The sequence below is a fragment of the Canis lupus genome, chromosome 16, assembly GCF_003254725.2.
Source record: "Canis lupus dingo isolate Sandy chromosome 16, ASM325472v2, whole genome shotgun sequence".
In the NCBI taxonomy this organism is placed as follows: domain Eukaryota; kingdom Metazoa; phylum Chordata; class Mammalia; order Carnivora; family Canidae; genus Canis; species Canis lupus.
In genome coordinates, this window is record NC_064258.1 from 459,790 (window position 1) to 482,435 (window position 22,646).

A 22,646-nucleotide genomic window follows, 5' to 3' on the forward strand; every position below is an offset into this window, starting at 1 on the left:
TGCACAGACCTGATGAGATACACAGCGCTGTTCATAATAGACCAAAAAAAGGAAAATAATAAGGTGTGAACATAAGAAAACATGCAAGACTCCTCCATTGGAAACTCCACAGGATAGATGGAAAAAAATCAAAGATCTAAATAAATGGAGTGGCATTCCATGTTCGTGGTTTGGAAGACACCCTGGTGAAGATGTCAGTTCTTCTCAAACTGATACACTGTTTTAACACAATTCCTATCAAAATCCCAGCAAGATTTTTTTGGTTATAGACAAGATAATTTTAAAATTTATGTGGACGTGCAAAGGATGTAGACTAGCTAAAATAACGTGAATAAAGTGGAGGCAGGGACTGATTACTGTGCAGACTTTCTAGGTAACCCTGAGTATCAGGACCATGTAGTGTAGGGTGAGGTACAGACATAAGACCCCTGGAACAGAATGGAAAACCCAAAACCCACAAATTTACCCAACTTTCGGAAAACGTGCAGAGCAATCAATGTAGGAGAAACCGTCCTTTCAACAAGTGGTGCTGCTGGAGCCATTGGGCGCCCACGGTCAAAAAAAAAAAAAAAAAAAAAAAAGCAGCAACCAAAGTCTTGTATCTTATACTAAAATTAATTTCACATGGATCATAAACTGAAACATAAAACTGCAAACATTTTAGGAAAATGCAATAGCAGAAAATCTTTGGGATCCAGGCTACACAAGTGTTGTTAGATGAGCACCCAAAGCACGATCCATAAAAGGGAAAATTGATGAAGTAGGACTTCATCAGAATTGAAGGAGATTTCTGTAGGAAGAGGTTAAAAGGCAGACCACAGACCGGGAGCAAATTGCGCCTTATAAGTACTCGGCAGTAAAGACAGAAACAACCCGATCAGGAGGCCTATAAAGGCCAGGAAGAGTCCTCTCACCGAAGAGGATGGACAGGTAGCAGAGAAGCCTATGAAGCAAGCCCAGGGTCGTTACTGCTGGGGAAAGGCCGAGTAAAGCCACCGTGAGCCATCACTACAGACCCAGCGTAATCGGTGAAATAAAAATATAGCGTCAACACCAAGTGCTGGTGATGATGTAGAGAAATTGGAACTTTCCTCCCCTGCTGGTGGGAGTGTGACAGGTATAGCCTGTCCACGGGAAACCATCTGGCACTTTCCTAAAAAAAATAACCTACACGTGCTGCTACATGTGACTTGACGAAGAGCCTCGAGTTTTATCCTGAGGACATAGACTGACGCCCACAAGTGTTTATGGTGCCTCTATTTTTAGGGGCCCAAAGCTGGAAACAACCTAGCTGTCCTTCTACAGGGGAATGGTCATAGAGGCCGGGGTCCTTGCACGCTGTGGAGCCCAGCTCATCCATCCGGGTGAACCAGCTCTTGAGACCTAAACAGCCCTGATGAATCTCCAGAGCGGACATTTCCTAAAGGTGACATGCTGTATGGTTCCATTCATGTCGTACCCGTGCTGAGGCACCACTGTAGAACGCAAAACAGCGTTTCGAGGGCTCAGGAGGGACGAAGGTGGGAAGGAAGTGGCCGTGGCTCCACAGGGGTCTGTGTCGGGGGGGAATGTGGCCTATCCCGACTATGTCAATGTCAAGGTCCTGGTCTCCTGCAAGATACGGCTTTGGGAGGAAAGCGGATAAAGAAAGTAGAGTGTCCCTGTAATTCTTCTGCACGTAAAGCCAGAATGATCTCCAGCTTATGGGTCTGTTGTGAATCCCACTAGGGGAGATGGCACAGGCGTGGTTGAGGCCATACCAGCTGCCAGTGGACCTGCTGGGCGGAGGCTCCATGCAGCTTATCGTACTGTCCTGCCCTACTTCTGTGTGTAGGATTTTATACTACAAGGAGTTAAAGCGGGAATATGGGAGCCCTTGGTGGGGAGTAAATGTGGGTGCGGTCCCCATGTGTGCGCGGGACCCTCCCATTTAGCAGCCCTGTCCTCTCGGATATGCTGCGTGTAAGCGGGGATGACCAGGGATGCCCCAGGGCGGCGAGGTCCTGGGCGAGGACTCGGGTGCCCGGTGCCTGGCCGCTTCGTACTGTGGTTCACCTGGTGAGGAGGTCTGGGCTTTTGAAGGCTGGGAGGGACCCCACAAGTACGTGCTGACTAGGCTGAGGGAGGGAGAGGTTTCCGACTCTGCTATTACTACTGTCAGGGCCTAGTCCCATTCCGGTTCCGGGCGTTGTTTGAGGGCACAGTTAGCGCAACCCCTAACTACACAGAGTCCCTTCCTGTGTCCTCCAAGGTGCTGGGGTGTCGGCGGAGTCCGAATCAGCCCAGCACCATCAGGTTACTTCCTGGACGACCCACAGGACAGGTGTCAGAGAAAGGGAGGCAGACGCCCGCCAGAGGTGGGAAAGACAGATTTCTCTTGGTCCTGTGGCCACAGGGAGAGCCTGAGCTGCAAGAGAGCAGCGGAGAGCCAGGAGCAGAGGGACAGGTAGGTGGGTGGACGGAAAGTTCTGAGAAGGATGGGGGGAGGGGATACTTGCTAAACTGGCCCAGCAGGATTCTTGGTGCAGAAGGGCAGAGGCTAGGCAGGATGGGGATGACTTGGCAGAATCCTGGCTAAGACAGGGCGCTGGGGGGATGGTCTGCAGCCGGGGGGGGGGGGCAAGGCCTTGTGCAGATGGGGCTCCCGGGACCCTCACTCCTCACTCTGGCCTGGTCGTGGAGGGAATGCGTCGCAGGTCCGGCTCACCCTGCCCTGCGGGTCTGGGTGCGGCGCTTGCCCTCTGCTCCCTCATCCACGTGTCCCCCGGGTCCTGTGGCCACTTAGGTTCAGTGCCAGGTGTCCCCGGGGCTGCCATGGGCACCTCGCATCCACTCCGCAGCAGAAACAGGGCTCTTGCGGTGGAAAGCAACATGCACAGAAGCCGCGCCAGAGGGTGCTCCAGGGCCATGGCGGGCGCTGGAATGAGAAGCCGAGGTCGGGTGCGGGGGAGCGAGGACTGCCCCTCTCTGACCTGCTCCTCCTGCTGTGGGTGGGGCAGGAAGCTTCCGGAGACCAGCAGGTCTGACCCACCCGGGACCCTCCAGCACCGGCCTGGGCTGTCCCCGTGTTAAATGCACCCCTGACCCTCCTGCATTACAGCCCCGGGAAACGCGGGCGTGCTGGGACACCATCCTTAGCACCCTCAGCAGCTCCAGGTGTGAGCCTACGATGCTGGGATTCCTGGAGAAGGACAGACTTGGTCTCAGTGCATTCCCAGCACAGAGGGCCCCCCCCCCCAGCCCCTCTGGATTCCCCAAGTCCGGGAGCTCAGATGTCTCCTCTTATGCCGTCGAGGTGAGGTCAAGAAAGCACCTGGGGGGGGGACTGGTTGCCAGGGGAACCGACCACGTGGTTACAGGTGGGGACCCCCCCCCCCAGCCCCAGGGGCAGCCCGACCTCAAGGGGCGGGGCCGCAGGGTGAACCCACACCCATGACCTGTGATTTCATCAATCTCGTCCTCGGGATGAAGCCCCAGAAACGCCCACAAGGACCGGGTCTGGGGGGCTCCCGGGCTGGTGAGTGGGTGACGCGGGGACTGTGGGCCCCGGGGGGCCTGGGAGCCCCGAGCTCCCCCGCCCACCCGCCCCCGGCAGCTCTCCCTTCTGGTTTCTCACAGAGCGGTGACTTAGGGACAGAGCCGTCCCCTGAGCTCTGCGAGCCGCTCCCGTGACCTCGTCAGACCCAGGAGGGCCGCGGGGGGCCTGGGGTTGGTGGCTCAGAGCCCGGGTGACAGCTTGGACGGTGGGGGGGGGGTGTGGGGACCCACCTGGGCCTGCGGGGCTGTGTCCCTGAGTAGATGGGGTCAGGGTCGGGGTGAGTCATAGGAGGGCCACACATGGGGTGGGGAGCCCCCCTCCCCCGACTTGGAACTGGGCTCCTACACATTTTAGTTTCCATTTTGTCCTCAAAATGTTTTGGCCCTTCTGGGGCCCTGGCTGTCATGCGAGCAGTCCCTCTCCTGTCGTGGGGACAGCCGTGATGACCAGGACTCTGATCCCTGGGCAGGACAGGGTGGAGCTCTTGGGGCTGCAGCCTTGGGATGCAGGGGTGTGCTGAGCACCGCGGGGCCCCCTTGGAGCTGGTTTCAGGTGGTGACGTTTGCCAGAGGGCGAGCATGTCCAGGACCCTCTTGCTGAGAGAGGGGGAGAGAGAGAGAGAGAGGAGAGAGAGAGAATTTGAGGCAGTGCTTTATTTTTATTAAAAAAAAAATGTCATTTTTCAAAGCGTGACAAATTGTGCAACCCTTGTACCAGGCGCCCCCTTTCCTTCCTGTCCCCGACTCCACGCTTCTCTTGAAATTTCATGAGCTTGGGCTGAGAATGTGTATAACGGGAACAAAGGCCTGTGCTGGATGTGCACATGCGTGACGTTCCTGGACACCCGGAGCCCTCTGAATGCGCAGACCCCGGAGCAAGCACGTGGAGCTGCACGTGTGGGCGACCCTGCATGCCCGTGCACACCGGTCTGTGCAGGAGAGGGCCTCTCTCCTGGTGACCGTCAACCCCCTTGTGCATGAGCAGCGAGCTCACTGGCCCCCGACCACCCCCCTGCCCGGCCCCAGATGAAGAAAATGAAGAAAAGAACGTTGAGTGTCGCAAAATATATTTGAAAATAAACACCCCTGCCTGGTGGGCTGCTGGAGCCGGGTGCAGCCTGGGCGTGAGAGCGTCCATTCACTGGGCTCTGGGCACACTCCCCGCTGACACCTCGTCCCCGTGGGCCAGCCTGGAAGTGTCCCCACGTGAGCTGCCGGTTCCCGGCCACGATGAATGCCGGCCTTTGTGTGGTTGCTTTTGATGTAGAGGGATCTTCGGGTTTCCCAGTTTATTTGAATCAGCTCATTTCTTCCACCTCTGGCGGACTGTTCTGGAATCTCTGAGTAGAGGTTTCTCTGTGTTCTCTGGGGGACGGGGTTGCCCCCCCCCCCCCCCCGCCGCTCGCCTGCCCGCCGCCCCGTTCTGAGCCTGCAGCCAGCCCAGGGGGACAGACTCCGGGGGGCCCCAGCTGCCACCCCGGTCCTCTGCTGTCTAGTTGTGGGACCTCTCAGGACACCTTTTATTTTTGCAATTTTTTTTTTAAGGATTTACCTATTTGAGAGAGAGTGTACACAAGCAGGAGGAGGGGCATGGAAGAGGGAGACGCAGGCCGCCCGCGGAGCCTGAGCTCCTGCGTGGAGCCCCCCAGACGCCCCTCGGACCCCGTGTAAACCGCAGCAGGTGCGGGGGTAGCTGTGCCCCACGTGGTGTTGGGGACGGTCGCTGGGACGGTGGCATGGACCCCGGCGTGTGGATGGGACAACCTGCCAAACACGCGTCTTGAAATCTGCCGTTTCCTCCCACGTGTGCTTCATCCCCGTTGAAAGTGGAGCGCGGTCCTTGGGCTGGGAAGAGGGGAGCCCGTCCCGTCCATGCCGCAGCGGCCCCCGGCAGCGGATTCAGTGGCCATTTGGGCGCCTCTGAGAACGTGGTGGGGGGCAGAGCCTGAGCGGGGAGCCCCCAGGACCAGCCTCGCTGCCGACCGGGACGCCGGCCCGCAGGTGCACGGTGCCGGGGGATGCATGCAGGGGGCAGCCTCAAGCCGCGTGGGCCATACGGGGTCAGACGCGCCATCTGCCTCCCGCCCCTCGTTCCTGGCTGTGGTCCACCTGCCCCTGCGCCTTTGGGGCCGTTCCCCCAAACCCCCGGTGAGGACGCGTCCCTGCCCCGGAGAGGCCCTGACCGGAGCCCCCTGGTTGGGTGAAGAGACACCGTCTCCGCTTTGTGGGCCGTCGCGTTCCAGTGCGTATTTGCACGCAAGTGGAGTAGTGTGTGTCCCCACCTGGGCCCAGATTCAGGGCTCCTTTGCTTTTTGGGGGCATTTAGGATGCATCATGCACTATGTGCTCATATGTGGTGGAGAGAGATCGCGTGAATAAAACCAGTAGCCAGGGAAATAAGCGTTGGGTAGTTGGGAAAACAGGAACCGGCGGTGCTCGAGGGCCCTGGTGTGCTGGCGGGGGGCTCCTGGGCAACCTCCGTGTGCCCTCGGGTGCGGGTGGCTGCACGCTCCGCGGGTGGGCGCTGTGCCGGGCCTCGGAGGACCTGGACGTCGGCCGCCGCCAACTCGGGTGCAGCCGAGCTCGTGGGGGTTGCAGCTTCTGTTTGCTTCTCGTCCCTTCTCTGCAAAAGCACGTCCTGAGCACGTCGTTAGCAGCGCAGCCGGCATCTGGGGCTGGCGGGCAGGTAGCTCCCGGGAAAGCAGCCATTGGGCGTCAGGAGCACCCCCAGGATCCACGTCCCTCGTGTGTCACGCGGGGCCTCCCGGGACCCCTCGGTCTCGTGTCTGGGGCACGGCCCTTGCTGAAGACCTGCTTGCACGTCACTGGGTGTCTCCTGTCTGCGGTCCTGGGCCCCCCTGCAGTTTGCATGAGTGGCCCCCGTCCTGTAAGCAGCCTCCCTGTGAGGCTCCCAGACATCCTGGCACCACCTGAGCCGAGTGTGCGCGGAGGGCGGGCGGCCGGGCACGTGTGCGTGTGAGCCGCCTGCCGGGGCCCCGCGAGTGTGAGCCTGGGGGCGTCCGCCTGCCGACCCGGGTCGTCTGCTGCTGCCGCTCTGAGCACAGCTGTGACTGTAGCTGCGGCCGAGTGAGAGGAGCAGGAGGCGGCGGGGCGGCCGTGTCTCCAGGCGGTTCTTACGTGTCTGTGGACCCCCCCGCGTCCCAGTCGTGGCGGCAGCGCCCAGGAAGCCTGTCCTGCTTCCCCTGGACCCACCGGGCGGCTGCTCCCGGCCTGTCCGTCCCTCGGCGTCTGCAGAGCATCTGGGAGGGGCCCGCCCAAGCAGCACCTTCATGGGCCTTCCTGGGCCTTCCTGGGCCGGGGCAGCACAGGAGCGTCCGGTGGGGGTGGTGGTGGTGGGGCATCCGTTGTGGCCGCGCCCGCCCTGGGCCCGTCAGACATTTCCGACCCATCTTTGCCGCCCTGCAGGCGCATAAACAAGCTGGAGGAAATGCCCGCTAGGCTGGGGAGCGGTCCTGGGGCTCTTCCTGGCGGGGACCGGGTCTGTCGGCCTGCGCAGGGTGACGACCGGGTGCCAGGGCCACCCTGAGGCCGGGCGGCAGGTGGGCACATGTGGCACTGAGAGCAGGAGCCGGGCATCCCTGGAGGGAGGCCAGGCCAGGCCGAGGCAGGAGGGACAGGTGCTGTGCTTAGGGGTCCGCCCTGGGGGCTCCCATCTCCAGGGCCTGGCGCCTCTTGGGTGGGTTGGCGCTGCCGCCTGCAGGGGGGAGGACCTGCGGGGCCGGAGCAGCAGGACGTCGCCGACCGAGCAGGAGCCCAGGGGTCCTGTCCACCTTGGAGGAGGCGCCACTGGGCGGGAGGGGGCGCTTCTGTCCCGGCTGCTTGCCCTGGCGGTCGGCGACGGTGACAGGCAGGCCCCGGGCTGCAGCAGAGCTGGGCAGGGCTGCAGCTGGGGGTTTGCAAGAGGTTAACCAGGGAGAGGGAAGAGGACTGGAGAGGAAGCGGACCCAGCAGGCGGGGCGGGCCTGAGGCCCCAAGCGACCGGGCAGGCAGCCCGCGCGGCAGGCCCCAGTCCCCCCCCACCCCGCCCCGCCTGCTGAATGGGCCTCCGCCCCCGGCCCGCCCCGGCCCCCCCCCTCCCGGACACCGGAACCCAGAGTCGCCCTGCCCCCGGAGGTGGGGGCCGCTGCTGGCTCCCAGGGCCTCCCGGGACAGCCCGAGGAGCGCCTAACCCGCCGCCGCTTCCCGGGCCCCTCCTGGACTGAGGGGCGCCCCGCCCCGCGCTGCCCAGGTAAGCGCAGCTCGCTCGGCCCCCCTCCCCGCCCCCGCCCCGCAGGACTCCTGGCTGTGGGGGAGGGGACGGGGGTGCACAGTCCCGGGAAAGGGAGCCGGAGACTCCTGGAGACCCTGGGAGACACGGGCGCCCAGCCCCGGAACCTGGAGGGCCCCTCCTTCCAGAAGAAAGCCCTGCTTTGTCTCTGCCGGGACTGGAGACCCGCTGGGGCGGCCGAAAGCTGCCCCACAGATGTGCAGCTTCAGCTTCGGGGCCGGGGCTTCCCAGCGCAGCGTTTTCTTCTAAACCCAGAGAGCCGCCTGCCTGGCTTCCAGTGTCCCGTCCGCCCGGGGCCTGGGGCGTGGAGGCTGGGCTGGGACCGAGGCCCGGCTGTACCCAGGTGCTGCGCCCCAGTTTCCCGGGAGAGGCAGGGCTGCGGCCGGTACGGAGGGCGGGCGCAGGGCAGCATGCGGGGTTTGCTGTCATGCGCCCGGTCGCCGCTGGGGGAGGAGGACTTCTGAACACTGCGGGACTGAGCACGGGACATGCGGCCGCTGGGGTAACCTGGGTGGGGGGTGGCGTCTGGGTCCCTCCCCGCACTGGGCTCCACCTGGCGCAGCTGAGCCTGCAGGGCACGGGTGGGTGCGGGTCTGGGCTGCTGACATGCGGGGCCCCCTAGCTGCAGGGATGGGGCGGGTGAGGGGCCAGACGAGAGGGCCCCAGAGGCTCCATCGGGGGAAAGGCTGGGCCGTCTCTCCAACAAAGTGTAGCCCGAGCTCATCAGTGGCGTTGCCTTCGGGGTCTTTGCACCCGCAGGTGTCGTGGTCTCTCCTTCCGTCCTGCCCAGAGGCTGGCGTGTGTCACAGCATCACCCGTGGTTTTGCACTTTGATGCTTTAATTTTGCATACGTGTGGATTCACCGTTAACTGGGCAGCACGGGAATGTCTTTGTGAGCCCCCAGGTGAGACTGGAGGGTGTGGGCCCCTGGGTTCCAGGCCAGAGCAGTCACCGTCTCCCTCCGTGGGTCTCAGGCCGGAGACCACCCACGGGCACACGTGGGGTGGGGCCCCCCTGCAGACCCCTCGTCCTGCCCCGAGGCCGTGCCCCGTCCTGGGCTGGGGGTCCAGGGGTGGCTCCTTGGGGCAGGCTTACCTTACAGGTAGGGTCTGCCTCTGCCACATGTGCTTGTGCAGGGCAGGGTCGCCTTGGGGACAGAGCGTGGCCTCCCAGGGCGTGGAGATGCGTGGTGTCCTGTGACCGGGTTTCTTAATTGAGCTTGCCGTTGGGCGGCTGCGTCCCCGTGCAGGGCACGGGGGTGCTGGCTTGCACAGGGAGGGCTCGCGAGGATCGCTGCCTCCCAGAGCGCTGGTGTGCGTGACGGGACCGCGACCTGAAAGCATCTTTGGGAAATCTGACCTGACAGCCCTGGGCGGGGGCGTCTGTGCCTGCGACTAGGGCGGCAGGTGCTCGGTCGGATGCGGGTGAGGGTCCAGGCGAGTGGCCGGAACCGCTTGCAGGCGTGGTCCCGGCTGCTGCCGCTCTGCTTTTTTGTTCGGCCTTATGTTCGGTGTCCTCTCCCTGGGTTTGGAGGGAGCGGCGAGCAGCGTGCGGAGGCACCATGGGGTCGGGGCGGCAGCCCTGCAGCTGTCGGCTCAGGCAGGTTCCCTCCCACTTGCTTGGCCTCCCATCTCCTTCGACGGCTGTCCCTGCTGGTGTTCCCCTGTGATGGGAAGGTCACGGGGCCCCGGGACAGTAGGAGCTGGGGTCCAGACGACCCCTTGCGCTGGCCACACCCTTCCTGCTCCGAGTCCACACCCGCTGCCCCCGCCCGCTTCCATCCTGCCGGATTACAAGCCCATGAGCCCCGGACTAGGGAGTCAGGGCACCGCCTCCGCTTCCCATCCCGGCCTGGAGCCCTGTCCTCTCTCAGATATTTGATGGACGAAGTGCCTCCGGGCGACCAGGAAGGTGACTGACACCGGGAGACATTGGGGCTGGAGGAACCGGGGGTGGGTCCGCTTTCCCGCGTGCAGCCCAAGAAGCTTCTGGAATGCTGTGGAGCTCCCGGACGGCTCTGACGGGAAGGAAGAAGGGTCCCCGGAGGACAAGTGCTGGTCCAGGAAGATGGTGTCTGGGAGCCCTCGTGTGCTGCAGGAGCGGAGCGGACGCAGCTCGCCGTCCCTCATCCTGCGGGGCGGGCTGTTCCAGAGCATGCGGTCCACCAGCTGACCTGCGGCTTCCTGTCCTCAGTAGGCTCTCGGCGGCCTTTGGGGCAAAGCCGGCCGGAAATAACGGTGGCGTTGAAGGTGATGCTCCTCTCTGAGAACGTTTAAAAGCATAACAGGAGGCGGCTGCACAGCAGCCAAGGAAGAGCAAGACCTTGTTCGCAGACGGGAGGGTCAGGCCGGAAAGGCGTTGAATCTCAGCTGAGCTCACATGCGCATCTACCGTGATTTCAACCAAAACACCGACAGCAGGTCGATGTGAAGGGACTCGATGAATTGATTCTGGAAGTGCCAAAATCAGCGGAGTACCGGCGGCGGGCGGGGGGGTGGTGGGACGGGGAATGGCCAGCAGCCATAGGACGACGACGACGCGAGCCAGACTTCTAGGAAGGTTGGTTTGAGAAAGGGGGTGTGGCCTGCAGGAAAGAGGGGCTGCTCGGTAGGGAGAGTGGGGCAGTTGCAGCGTGGCGGGCCCATGTCCCCGCAGCACGGGTGGGGGCGAAGGAGGCACAGAGACCTAAGCATCCGTCCTTCCGGCACAGCCGTCCGTCCGGCACAACAGAAAACACCGAGTTTTCTGTTTGCTGCCCTGGATCTGCCCCCTCTGCTTCTCTTTTCTTGCTTTTTTTTTTTTTTTTTTTTTTTAAGTTTTCTTATTTATTTATTTATGATAGTCACACAGAGAGAGAGAGAGGCAGAGACACAGGCAGAGGGAGAAGCAGGCTCCAGGCACCGGGAGCCCGATGTGGGATTCGATCCCGGGTCTCCAGGATCGCGCCCTGGGCCAAAGGCAGGCGCCAAACCGCTGTGCCACCCAGGGATCCCTCTTTTCTTGCTTTATTTGGGTTTCCATAACCCTGTATTGCGTCCCCGTTACTTTGTGCGTTCTTAGGATTTTCGTTCTTTCTGGAAAACGTGCTTTGGCCGTTCATTAAGGGGGTGGGTCTCCAAACAAGCCCTGTTCATTCTCTGCCACCTGTGAATTTTTCGACCCCATTACCGAAGGATGTTTAGGCCACGTCTGGGATTCTTAGTTGGTGGTTCGTTTCCTTGTTTTTTTTTTTTTTTTTTGGAAATTGGTGCCACTTCCGTTTGGCCTGTTGGTTTCAGATGAGTAGTCGCCCACGTTTGGAGTGGTGCCCCCCGTCCGGGCTGCCTGTGCAATGGGGACCTTGTCTCGGGTTCAGAAGCTTTGTTGCGATGGGTGGGTTTTCCTGGTGTTTATCCTATTCAGGGATCGTGTGGCTCCCTGACTCAGTGATCACGTCCTGGGCCAAGCCTGGGGGGGTTTTCAGATGCCGTTTCTTCTCGCAGCCTCCCAGCTGCCCCTCCCTCTCCTCCTGGACCGCAGGTGGCACAACCGTGGGGTCGCATCCCTGGCTCACAGGCCCCTCGGCTTTGGCTTGTTCACTGTTAGGGTTTTGCTATGCTGCTCACGTGGGGTACACGCCCCTGCTGGCTCCTCGAGTCCAGGATCCCCTCCCCATCAGCCCTGCCCTGCTGCTGCACACATTGCTCCTTCTGTATCTTTCGGTCCCACAATTTCCACTTTTGGGGGTAACTTTTGCCTCCTTGCTGAGAGTTTTTTTTTTTTCCGTTTGCTTTTGTTTTTTTCACTTGTTTCAAGAGAATGCACCGTTGTTTGTTGGAGCATGGTGACAAGTTGCTGTAAAATCCTCGCCAGACCGTTCCAGCGCCTGTGTAGTGTCGACGCTGTCGTCATTAACTGTGCACGCCCATCCAGGTGGCTTTCCCTGTCCTTGTGTGGGGAACGGGCTTTCTGATTGATCCTGGACTCCCCGCGGCTGTGTTAGGCTCTGGATTAATGGCGTCTGGTCTCCTTCCCCGTGGTGCTCAGTGCTCCTTCCTGCCCCGGGCAGATGTTGATGCTCAGCTTCCCGCTGTTCCCTCCCAAGACGCCCTCCGTGGAGGGGACATCCCCAGTGCCTCCCCCGTCTGGGAAGCGGAGGTGTTAGGAAGTAGGAGCTTTCTGCTCGGCTTCACTAAACCCACCATGCGAGGGTTTCCCTTGGTGTCAGGTTGGTCTTTCCCTTGGCGTGTTGGGTGAGCAGCGAGGTGAGCGGGCTCTTCCTGGAGCTGTTTTGTCCGTGCTAGGGGTGATGGTTTGGGGACCTGCGGGAGGCAGCAAGGCAACCAGGGCACACCGAGGCTCCCAGACAGCCACCGTCTGTCCACCTGTCCGGGTCTCCCGTGCTGTGGTTGTGGGGCATCCTGGGTCTCGTTGCTCCATGAGGCTCGGGGAGGGGTGAGGCTGCACCCTCTTGGCCAGAATCATGAGTTCCCGGCCTGTTTTCAGCACTGCTGATGTAGTAAACGTTGGCTGTACGGTCACCACCTCTGTGCTGAGCCCCGGGAACCCCAAGGTGATGCAGGGACGGGACTCGCAGGTCAGGGAAGCGATCCACAGATGCCTGAAGCATGCGCAGGGGTCAAGCAGATAAATCACTGTCATTGCGGGAAGCGGCATTTTTGAAGGCCTTTTGGAGCCAGATCCCATGTGGGGTGTGAAGCCTCAAGCTTGGGGTGGTGTCCTGTTTCCTGGAGCAGACGGGGTTGGGATAGAACGCGGGGAGAATTTATGATAAAAAGGCTAGAAACAGAAGGATACCTGTTATCCTGACCCCTGAGGGGTCTGCTCTGAGGAAAGAAGGGGAGAGGTGCTCCTGCAGCCAGAGCTCCAGGAGGGAAGTGGATGTTTCTGGAAGACACGGAGCCTTATCTTTTGTCCCCTTGGGCAGGAGTCGGTGTGGCGCCCAATGGGCATCGCTGGGGGAGGCTGTGGGGCGCAGACACCTTGATGGTGAGCTATCGGGGTACCGCCGCTGGTGGCCCCACGTGGCAGGGGACAGGTGGGTCACTTCCGGCAAGGTCAGGGGCCGCATTGATGGGGCGGGCGCTGGCTGCCCCCCCAGAGACCCTGCTCCTTCACACCTCGGCTTTCTGCTCTGGAGAGCTCTGTCCTCGGGAGGCGCCGCGTGGGCTCAGGCACAGAGGTTGTCAGACCAGCCGTCGCTTGACCACTGAGATGGAGAGGACGGTGCCCAGCCAGGCATGGCGCCCGTGCGTTAAGAGATGCGTGCAGAGTTGGGGCTGCCGTGGGGATGGGGACAGGCAGGAAACTGAGGCCCCGTGGGGGCAGCCAGAGGCCGGGGTGCGCAGAGCTGCCCTTGGCTGAGTGCAAGGGGACTCCAGCAGCCCTCCCTGCAGCCCCAGCTGGGCCGGGAGGAGCCCCAGGGGCCAGAGCGGCCTCCCTTCCCAGGGAAGGTATGTAGGGGGGTCTACAGAGGGGCCCACGGTGGGGTCTGTAGAGGGGTCTGCAGAGGGGTCCTAGGGGGGCCTGCAGGGAGGCTTACGAGGGGGTGGGATCCACAGGGCATGAGGGCATCCTTTGGGGGGGTGTCCACAGGGGGTGTCCTGGGGGGTCTACAGGAGTCCTAAGGAGGGGAGTCCTTCAGCGGGGAGTCTGCAGGGGTCCACAGAGGGTGTCCTTTAGGGGGGTCTGCAGTGGTCCTAAGTAGGGGGGTGGGATCTACAGGGGGTGAGGAGGTCCTTCAGTAGGGGGGTCCACAGGGGTCCTAAGGAGAGATCCACAGGGGGTGAGGGGTCCTTCGGGGGTGTCCTGGGCGGTCCACAGGGTTCCTAAGGAGGTGGGGGTCTACAGAGGGGCCCGAGGAGAGGTCTGTGCAGTGGGACTGCAGGGGGTCTACAGAGGGGTCCTAGGGGGTTCTGCAGGGGGCTTAGGAGGGGATGGGATCCACGGGGTGAGGGCGTCCATGGGGGGGTCCACAGGGGGTGTCTGGGGGGTCTGCAGGGTTCCTAAGGAGGGGGTGGGATCCACAGGGGGTGAGGGGGTCCTTCGGGGGCATCCTGGGGGGTGCACAGGGGTCCTAAGGAGGCATCCACAGGGGGTGAAGAGGAGATCAGGATCAGACCAGCCGGAAGGGACGACCACGTGAGGACACAGGGAGGAGACGGTGGCCGTCTGCATGCCCAGGAGAGGCCTCGGGAGGGACCAGCCTGGACCCGGGGCAGCCAGCCCCCCAGGACGTGAGGACCACGTTCTCGTCATTTAATCCACACGTCTGCAGCGCTTGTGGCACCCGAGCTGGCTGATGCACCTGCCGTGTGGGAGCGCCGGGATTCTGACCCAGGAGGCCGGGTCCAGAGTGCAGAGGAGCATGCTTCGCTGCAGAGCCGAGGTTGGGAACCCAGCTGTGGCACACAGGGCACGGGAGCTTCTGGAAGACGTGACCGCACACCCCCTGAGCTGTTGTTCTGAGGACCGAGTAAGCCTGCCAAGTGGCACACGGACAGTAATTAGTAGTAACATCCTGATGCTTTAGGAAGAAACCTTGCTTTTTCTCGCAGAAACTTGTCTTCCGTGTTTTGCTCATATTTCCAAGACTCCGCGTCATGCACTCAGCAATGGCGAGGAGCCGCGTGGTGTTAACGGAGGCCGAGGTTTCCAGCGCTGACCTCGTGGGGCCCGTGGTCCTTGGGGTGGTTGGGGCGCTGCAGTCAAGCCCCACTACCTGCCTAGGGACCTGGTTCGGGGTCTGAGCACCAGTGACCTCCTAAGAATGACAGAATTACCGTTTCCGAAATTAGAGCAAAAACCTCCCGTTAACTGTCTGCGTTCCCAGTTACCACATGTGCTGGGGGCATCCGGGAGGAAAGTCCCCAAATGCCGGAGGTTGTGAGAGATCATTCTGGAAGGAGGCCTAGGATTTACGTGCATCCGATTTTCTGCAGGAAATGGGGTTTCCCAGTTACGTCCAAGCGGCAGGTTTGTGCCCCGCGCCCTCCGCACGGGGTTGTGGCGCTCCGTGGTGCAGTCGAGGCGGGAAGACGGCTGCTCGGGGCCCACGTGTCGCTGGCCTGGGCCGGGCTGCAGGAGCCTTTCCTCAGAAGGTCCGCGGCCGAGGTGAGCCAGAAGCCCGTGTGCGTTCCCAGAGGAAGGCCTGGCCAGCTGGGGGGTGTGCAGGAGGCAGGGGCATCGAGGTCTCCTGTCCGTGGCCTGGACCCGTTGTGGGACTGGAATCCTTCCGGGAACCTGGGACCCTCGACCACACAGGTCACGGGGACGGCGCCTCACCGACTGACCTGGGCCGCGTCTTGAGGGGTCCGTGTGTGCTGCCAACCTCCCTCCATCCGTCCGTCCACGTGCAAATCCGGATGCCTGCCATCTCCTCTGCGGGCCCTGCAGCAGGTGCACCGGCCTCCCTCTGCTTGGAAAGCACCTTCTCCGGGCTCTTGGGCTCCGCAGGGGGGCTTCCTGGGGGCAGCGGGGGTGCCTCCTCCCTGCCGCCCTGTCCCCAAGCCCGACGCCGGCAGCGGTAGGCAGTCCCGTCTACCTGGACTCCCACCCGATGGGAAGCAGCTGCAAGGCGGCGATCTCCGGTCACCGGGGCCACTTGCTGCTGCACGGAACCGGCTAACGGAACATGGAGGGAGGACGTGGAGTCACCGGTGGGAGCCCGAAGGCTGAGCACGCCCCTGTCCTCCTGCGGACGAAGGACAGCACACACCGGGGCCCCTCTGGCCACAGAGTATCAGCAGCCCTGAGAAGAGTGCCAGGTGCCGACTCAGACGGGACACGGCTCCGCGGCGTCCACCCCGTGCCACCTCCGTGTGGGAGGCCCCCGCACCCCGGGCGGCCCCGCATCCTCAGGACCTCCACCCCCGTGCCTTTCTTCCGACTGCTGTGCACAAGAAGCAGTTTGCTCTCCTGGGTGCGCACGCCCAGGCGTCTTTGCAGGTTGCCGAGGGGCCCCGCTCGCCCGGCGCGTCTGGAGAGTAGGGGGTGCTTGGCAACCCTCGCGGCCAGGAAAGCATCCGCTCAGTGTCTCCAGGGGAGGAGTCTCCTTGCCAGTGTGTTGGAAGCAGATCCTGGCTGGAAACGGGATGTGCTCGGAGTGTAGACGACGCACAGGGCCGCAGCCTCCCGGGGCTGGTGCATCCGCGCTCCTGGTGCTCCTGTCCCTGGACAGGCGGACGCGGCAACGCTTCCCAAGGGGGTGAGTCCATCTGCGGGGAGGGCGTCCTCGCAGGTCCACTGCCTGCACCCAGACGGGAGCCGCGACGGCGACGCCAGCACCGGCTGGGCAGCTCTTCTAGCAGACGGGGCTGGTTTACCTTGGGAGCGCATTCCCGCCTCTCCCGGAAAATGCTGACCGTAGCTGTGGAACGCGTTCACGTTCCACGGTTTTTGTTTTTTTTTTTAAAGATTTTTTTTATTTGAGAGCGAGAGGGAGTGAGCACAAGCAGGAGGGAGGGGCAGAGGGAGACGCAGAGGAGCAGCGCGCTCCCCGCTGAGCAGGGACCCGACGCGGGACTCAATCCCAGCACCTGAGACCAGGACCTGAGCCAAAGGCAGACGCTCCACCGACTGAGGCTGCCCGGCGCCCACGTTCCGTGGCTTTGACGTGAAGATTTATGAACGAGAAAGCCGGACACCATCTGCGTGGAGGCCGGTCATCACTGCGTCCTGTTTGCGGCGTATGTGGGGCTGCAGACGTGCGGTCTCCACATTCATCCGGAGACACGCAGGGCCCGCTTTTCCAGTATTCCAGGGGTTTTCCCTAATTAATTCTCATTATATCTGGCTGCCTGGCCATCCTTCCTTTGGTTTCCAGAAGGTTGGTGAATGGCCTGTTGTTCTTACACAAATCACAGAAGCGTTCAAAGATTAAGGACTTCCTTTAAAAAAAAAAAAAAACACCGATACCCAACTTCCCATAGAAAGCTTTGCCTTTTAAGAATAATACTTTAGGGCAGCCCGGGGGGCTCAGCGGTTGAGCACCTGCCTTCGGCCCAGAGCGTGAACCCGGGGTCCCGAGATCGAGTCCCGCTTTGGGCTCCCCACATGGAGCCTGGTTCTCCCTCTGCCCGTGTCCCTGCCTCTCTATCTCTGTGTCTCAGGAGTAAATAAATAAAATCTTAAATAGAAAAGAGCACGTAAAAGTGCAGCGTAATCTGTAATTATTAACAGCAGGCGATGTGAGTCCTCGCCGTGCCTCACGAGGCACCTGTCACAGGGAGGCAGGGAACGTGGGTTCGGGGTTTGAGTGCAGGTGGCGCACCGGGGTGTCCGGGTCGGGGCACTGCCCTGCAGCAGGGTCTCCGTGCTGGGTGGGCTTTGGGCAGTGCGGGACCGCCTAGGCCCTGCCAGCTTCCGCGTGAGGCCAGCCGCGGCCGGCGGCCGGGGAGCAGATGTTACCCCGCTTCCCACAGAGCCTCCTGCGGCAGCTCCCGCGGGACCTAAAAATAGACGTTTTGGAAAAAAAAGGCCTGTGACCTCGTCACCCCTGCTCCGAGGGGAGGAAGTGCAGGAAGGGTAGGCCGTGGGGGGACTGGGCCCAGGAGGTCCTGGAAGGCCTGGGAGCCCAGGGAGCCACATCCCCCCCCGCCGGCCCTCGGCCCTGCAGGCGCCAGGACCCCAGCTGGGGACGGAACCAGGAAGCCAGAGTCTGCTCTCCAAACACTGACCCTATTGTGCCTCCTGCACTGGAAAGGGGAAGTGTGAGAGTCTGTCAGGAGGACGCCGGGGCCGTGGAAGGCGAGAGCTGGGGCCGCACGAGGCGGAGCAGGTTCCCGGCGGCCCCCACGTCCTGCAGCACGGAGGGAACAGAGGGCCCCCCGCTTCCTGGGACGCAGCAGGGCCGCTGGCCATGCTCAGAGCGGAGCGCCCACCACATGCCCCGTGGGGCCGCCTCGCTGAGCCCCGGCGGCGCCCACTGCACCCCGGGGCCTCCTTCCGGGCCAGACTGCGCGGGTGACACTGCCCGGGACAGTGGGTCTAGCAGCGTCACTGTCACCGCCCGGCGCGTGTGCAGGGTACGTGGAATTGGCCACACGTGTCCCACCTGCCTGTTGCCGGGCGGCCTGCAGGACAAGTGGCCAGAAGGAGTGGCCCCCGCTGAGGTCCATTTTCCGGGTTGAGGGGTAATCAAATCCTATCGCCCGGGGCCGGGAACGAAACCCGGCCGCTGCCCCAGAGGCGGCGCCAGGAAAACAAAGCCACTTACTTTCAGGGGAGCGCTGAGCTTGCTGCTTTCCTGGAACAGGCGACACGGGAACACAGCGGGCTCTTATCCCCGCCCGCCCCCTCCCCGCTGGCGATCCCAGGCGCCACACGAGCCGGCGGGGCAGGGCTTCCCAGGGCCGCCGGGGCTCGGGGCCGGGAGCCAGCAGCACCCGCGAGCACCTTCGGTCCCCAGCAGTGGGAGGAGGCGGCCCGGGTGCCCACGCGTGACCCTTGGCGCTCCGGCCGCACATGGGGGCCTGTTGGGCTGCACCGGGCAGCTTCTGACCCCCGACGCGGAGGTCACCGCGGCTCCTCGCGGGGCCGTGGCATGGATGGGACCTGGCCCCACTCCTGGGGGCCAGACCCCGGAGCGCTGACTCCACATCCCGCCCTGCACTTCTTTGGTTAACTTCTGAGCTCGCGCTCCGTCGTTCATGAGTTCAGGACAAGCCCCCACTAGCGCCCGCCCCGTGGCGGCGGCTCTGCCTCCTGTGCCCAGAGCCTCAGAGGGTGCCTGGCACTCCTGGGGCGTCCGCTCAGCGCACTGCAAACCCTCGTACTGCTAGGCTCCCATCGAAGGAGTTTCCTCCGAGAAGCCTTCCAGGTCCCCCCCAAGGTAGATGCATTGTCCCTTCCTCGGGGAAGCTCACAGGCTGAGCTTCCGGCCACGTGCCCACCCAGTGTCGGCGGCCAGCACGGTGCTGACGAGGCGGTTGGCGCTCAGCAGGTGCATCCGAAACGGGGAACGGGCAGGGGTAAAGTGAGGATGCTGTTCACCATCAGGAGGATGCTGGCGGAGGGAGGGAGGGAGGGAGGCGCCGTGCATCTTGGTCGTCACCTCCAGCATCGCTGGACAGGATCGGAGGGCGCGCTTTGCAGACCCTCCAGTGGCCGAATGACTCCACCGACTTCTACTTCACTGTATTACTTTATTCATCTCTTTATTTAGAGAGGGAACAGGGAGGGTCGGGGGCGAGAGACAGAATCTTCCAGCAGACTCCGCAGGTCGCGCAGAGCCCGACTCGGAGCTCGATCCTGCAACCCTGAGATCACAAAACCCGCCAAGCGGGGTGCTTACCCACCGAGCCTCCCAGGCGCCCCCACCAACGCGTGGCGTAGGGTGTCCTGGCACGCGGGGCGCTGCGTGGGGGCAGAAGGGCGGTCTGCCGCAGGGGCGGGGAGGAGCAAGGGCCTTGCGTGGGGATGGAGCACGGCCCTGAGGACGCAGAGTCTGTGCCCGAGGACGCCCGGCTTCCTCCCGAATCAGACACGGTGCTTTGTTTCAAAGTCTCTCCGATTTTCGTCGCTTTTGCTCTCAAGCCGATGTGTATGGTTTTCTTTTTGCTCGCCTGGCTTAGATGTCATGGATTTTCCCCTACACCTGTGACTTGGTTCCTATAGTGCGTTTGGGGGAGCTCTTGCTAAATACCTTCCCCGGGCTTGCTTGCAGCTCGGTCTGTCCCCTTGCACCGCCCCGGCACCGGTTGTGTGCGTGAGAATTTCTCGCCACGTCCCACACGGCCTCGTGCCCTGCTGGTGCTCCTCTGACTTACCCAGCTCCCGCATGGCACCCCTGCTGCGTTGTGTGCTGATGGAATCATTGGCCGCCTGCTTCGTGCCATTTTGTTTTCACGTCATTCTAGGAGTTCCACTTGATTATTCTCCTTTTTAAAAAAGATTTTATTTATTCATGAGACAGACAGAGGGAGAAGCAGGCTCCCTGTGGGGAGCCGATGCAGGACTCGATCCCAGGACCCCGGGGTCATGGCCTGAGTGGAAAGCAGACGCTCACCACGGAGCCACCGGGTGCCCCATCCACTTGATTATTCTTTTTTTTTTTTTTTTTAATTTTAACTTGATTATTCTTAATGCATTCTAATTCTTCTGTGAAATTTTCATATATTTTCCTGAAACGTTTTAAGTTTTCTTATTTTGTGTGTTTTTTAAGCGTCTTTTCACTCCACTGTGTATATAGCTGTGGCTATTGTCTCTCCTTTTGTCTTCGTTTTCATTTCTTTGTTCTAGTATCTGTTACTACCAGGACTGATCGTTTTTTTAAGTTAAATATTTGAATTGTGTCCAAAAATTACAGATAAATACGTGGGTGGATGGATGGGTGGATTGATGATTAGGTAGGTGAGCAGATGGCTGGATGATGGATGAATAGATGGATGGATTGATGGATGGATAATGGATGGTTAGACCAGTGGGTGGATGGATGGTGGGTGGATGGATCATGAATGGATGATAGATAAATAGAAATATAGATAGGTGGGGGATGGATAGATGGGTGGGTGGATGGATGAATGGATAGGTGGATAGATGGATGGGTGGATAATAGATGGTTAGATGGGTGGGTGCGTGGGTGGTTAGGTGGATGGATGGATGGGTGGGTGGTTAGATAGGTGGGTGGATGGATGGGTGAATAATAGATGGTTAGATGGGTGGGTGGGTGGTTAGATGGGTGGATGGATGGATGGTTAGATGGGTGGGTGGATGGATGGTTAGATAGGTGGGTGGATGGATGGGTGGATAATAGAGGTTAGGTGGGTGGGTGGATGGATGGGTGGATAATAGATGGTTAGATGGGTGGGTGGGTGGTAGGTGGATGGATGGATGGATGGATGGATGGATGGTTAGATGGGTGGGTGGGTGGGTGGGTGGATGGATGGATTAATGGATGGGTGGATGGTTAGAGAGGTGAGTGGATGGATGGGTGGATGAGTGGTTAGGTGGGTGGTAGGTGGGTGGATGGATGCATAGATAATAGATGGTTACATGGGTGGGTGGGTGGTTAGGTGGGGGGATGGGTGGATGGATGGGTGGGTGGTTACATAGGTGAGTGGATGGATGGTTAGATGGGTGGGTGGATGGATGGTTAGATAGGTGGGTGGATGGATGGGTGGATAATAGAGGTTAGGTGGTGGGTGGATGGATGGGTGGATAATAGATGGTTAGATGGGTGGGTGGGTAGGTGGTTAGGTGGGTAGATGGATGGATGGATGGATGGATGAGTGGTTAGATAGGTGGTAGGTGGGTGGATGGATGCATGGATAATAGATGGTTAGCTGGGTGGGTGGATGGTTAGGTGGGTAGATTGATGGATGGATGGATGGGTGGGTGGGTGGGTGGATGGATCGACTGACCCATAATAGGTAGAGGCAGGCTCTGGCGGGTGAGGTTAACTTTGGGAGGGAGATGTTTCTCCAGGGCAGACCACTCAGATCCGGGTGGGGCTGATCTGTTTCTGGCTCTGGTATTCCCACAGCATAGCCTTCAGGGGCCTCCCCTTGAATCCTAGGTCCGTGCCTGCTGTGAGCTCCCGGGCTGCTGTCCAGCCCCCGTGAAAACTCCCCTGCTTAACCGCGTGGCTCCTCAGCAGCTGCGTCAGTCTCGGCTCCACACATCTGGTCCCTTCCCTTGAGCTGAGGAGTCAGAAGGACCTTTGGACCGATCTGTTCTCAGAACGTTTCTTCACTTCCCCCATGCCCCGGCTGCTCGGGTAGCTCAGAACCTCCGTCTTTATCTCCGCAAATCACTGGGATTTCACAGTCCTGCCCACGGGCTTGGGTCCAGGCTCGGCTCCACGTGCTGCCAAGTGGGTCTGTGGCTGGGGTGTGTGACTCGCCCGCATGCCTCCCCTTTCCCGGATATGAGTAATTGGAGTGACGTGGGATTCTTAGGGACTCAGTCATGCTTTTATCAACCTTCCCTTGTTTTAAGGCAGAAAGCAAAATAACGAGTGTTTCTTAGCGTTCTTTTATTGACCTGATGGATGTGCCCAGTTCTTGAAGCAGAAGTTTAAAAAAAAAAAAAAGGCAAGATTTAAAAAATACGCAGAATTCATGGTGATGCCGGACCGTAAGCAGATGGGGGTTTTGTCAGGGGAGTGTACAGAGCTGGATGGAATCTGTGGGCTTGGCGTTAGACTGGAGGTTTCCGTGGCGCTTGGCCTTCATGCCCAGGGCGACAGGGGCCAGGCCAGGGTCTGTGCCCGTTGCAGGGGCGAGGACCGGAGAGCGCCCGCCCAGCCCCCGACACGAGGCCAGCTCTAAATGGAAAGCGGGCCGTCTCTGTGCAGTGTCTCCTGCTGGCCTGCGGGCCGAAGGCCCGGGTCCCGTCACGGGAGAAGCGGCCTGCGGCATGGCCATGGCCGGCCCGTCGTACGCTGGTCTTCAGGGGGTGACGCTGTGCTTCCCTCCTTTGTCCTTGCAGACGCGAGCGTGCAGGATGCCTGTCTGCTTGCCCTGACGTGCCATAGCTGGCAGCAGGCGTGTGTGCGTGTCCTGCCTTCGGGGAGCGGGCCTGGCCAGAGGGACCCCCCTGCCGCCCCAGGGTGGAATCGGGCCCTCGCGTGCGGCGAACGTTCTAGGCCTGTAAGCCACTCTCTGCTGTGCTTTCCCTGCTGCAGAACCCCGAGGCTGCCCTGAGGTCCTGCACCGTGCCGTGGGGATGTCCGGGAGTCCCGTGGGGCCCAAATCCACAGCGCTCCGGGCCGACTCGCCGGCGGCACCTGCCTTCCAGCGGGCGTTCACGGCCTCCTGCACCATCACCAGCAGCAGCCCCGCCCAGCGGCGGGACAGGTAGGGACACGGGCCCTGGGAC

The 22,646-nt window shown here is 61.3% G+C and overlaps 1 protein-coding gene across 1 annotated transcript in view; it reads left to right on the forward strand.

Moving 5' to 3' along the window:
* Nucleotides 1–22,646, forward strand: part of TNS3 (tensin 3) — a 156,559-nt gene that overhangs the window by 115,575 nt on the left and 18,338 nt on the right. Inside the window, exon 21 of the mRNA XM_049095289.1 lies at nucleotides 22,453–22,624. Within this exon, the coding sequence (XP_048951246.1) occupies nucleotides 22,453–22,624 (172 nt within the window). The remainder of the gene's footprint in view (nucleotides 1–22,452; nucleotides 22,625–22,646) is intronic.